Source organism: Austrofundulus limnaeus, unplaced genomic scaffold, assembly GCF_001266775.1.
Source record: "Austrofundulus limnaeus strain Quisiro unplaced genomic scaffold, Austrofundulus_limnaeus-1.0 Scaffold5, whole genome shotgun sequence".
NCBI lineage: Eukaryota > Metazoa > Chordata > Actinopteri > Cyprinodontiformes > Rivulidae > Austrofundulus > Austrofundulus limnaeus.
The window spans coordinates 5936-6965 of NW_013952407.1; the positions used below are offsets into that span (position 1 = coordinate 5936).

General features: G+C 39.1%; 1 protein-coding gene across 1 annotated transcript; it reads left to right on the top strand.

The window, feature by feature from the left end:
- Positions 1-85: 85 nt before the first annotated feature.
- On the top strand, positions 86-712 carry sult5a1 (sulfotransferase family 5A, member 1; the record flags this gene model as incomplete). The annotated part of the gene is given in 2 exon segments (XM_014025841.1): positions 86-266; positions 469-712. Coding segments are annotated over 2 exon segments (216 nt in total), but the record flags the coding sequence as incomplete, so codon positions are not given.
- Between the last annotated feature and the right edge of the window lie 318 nt (positions 713-1030).

Below are 1030 nucleotides of genomic sequence, written 5' to 3' on the forward strand. Positions count from 1 at the left end.
GCCTGAGTGTCTTCTGTGTGACAGAAAGGGTTGAATTAAACCCAATTAAACACATTGTTAAAACAGTAAACGTGTGTTTTTTCAGGACCTACATGGGACTATAGGCAGAGTTGGCGCTTTCCTGCAGCGCCCTCTGCTGGAGGAGGAGCTCCAAAACTGTGTGAAACACTGCAGCTTCAGCAGCATGAAGAGCAACAAGATGATCAACTACACGCTTGTCCCTGAAGAGATCATGGATCAAAGCAAAGTCTCTTTCATGAGAAAAGGTAGGCTCTCATCTGTTTACTCTGCTTCACAGTGAAGGAATTAAAGTAAAACGAAATATAAAACAACTGATGTGACGCTCAAAGCAGGTCCAGAGTTTGTTGTTTGAGAAACTGCAGAAGTGCCTTTTTTGTGCATAACTTACTTTTTGTTGTTGTTTAATTAAATATCAGTATTTCTTCATGTCCTCCTTTGACACAACAGGTCAGATTGGAGACTGGAAAAACATGTTCACATAGGAGCAGAACCAGTGTTTTGACAGCGCGTTCATCTCCAAGATGCAAGACTGCACCTTAGAGTTTGTGTGGGAGAAAAAAGAAGACTGAAACATCTGAGACTATGAAAAGGGTATAAAATGACCATGGAAGACAATATTAAATTTAAAATCCTACTAACATTTGATAGATTATAGACCTAATAATGTAAATAAAATGTAATTTCCACAATACCCTTGATGTTTATGTGTCTCTGTTTAGAATGAGTTGATGGGCGTGAGAGAAACTGAATACTTTCACTGTTTTTAATAATTAAAAAACATTTGTTTCTGTTGTTTAACACAAGGACAACTTTGTGGTTTCAGATGCAGGAAGTAAAGGAACTGACAGGCTTGTCAGCGTTACAACAAAGAACAGAGGAGTGAAGGACAGGTTAAAGGTTTTTAAACCCCACAGGGCTGAGATGTCTTTTGGCATCCTGTCACTTCACACACTCAAAAAAGGGAAAAAAAGTGTTGCTTCCCCTCTGGTCACAAAGTACAGAAGGCCTT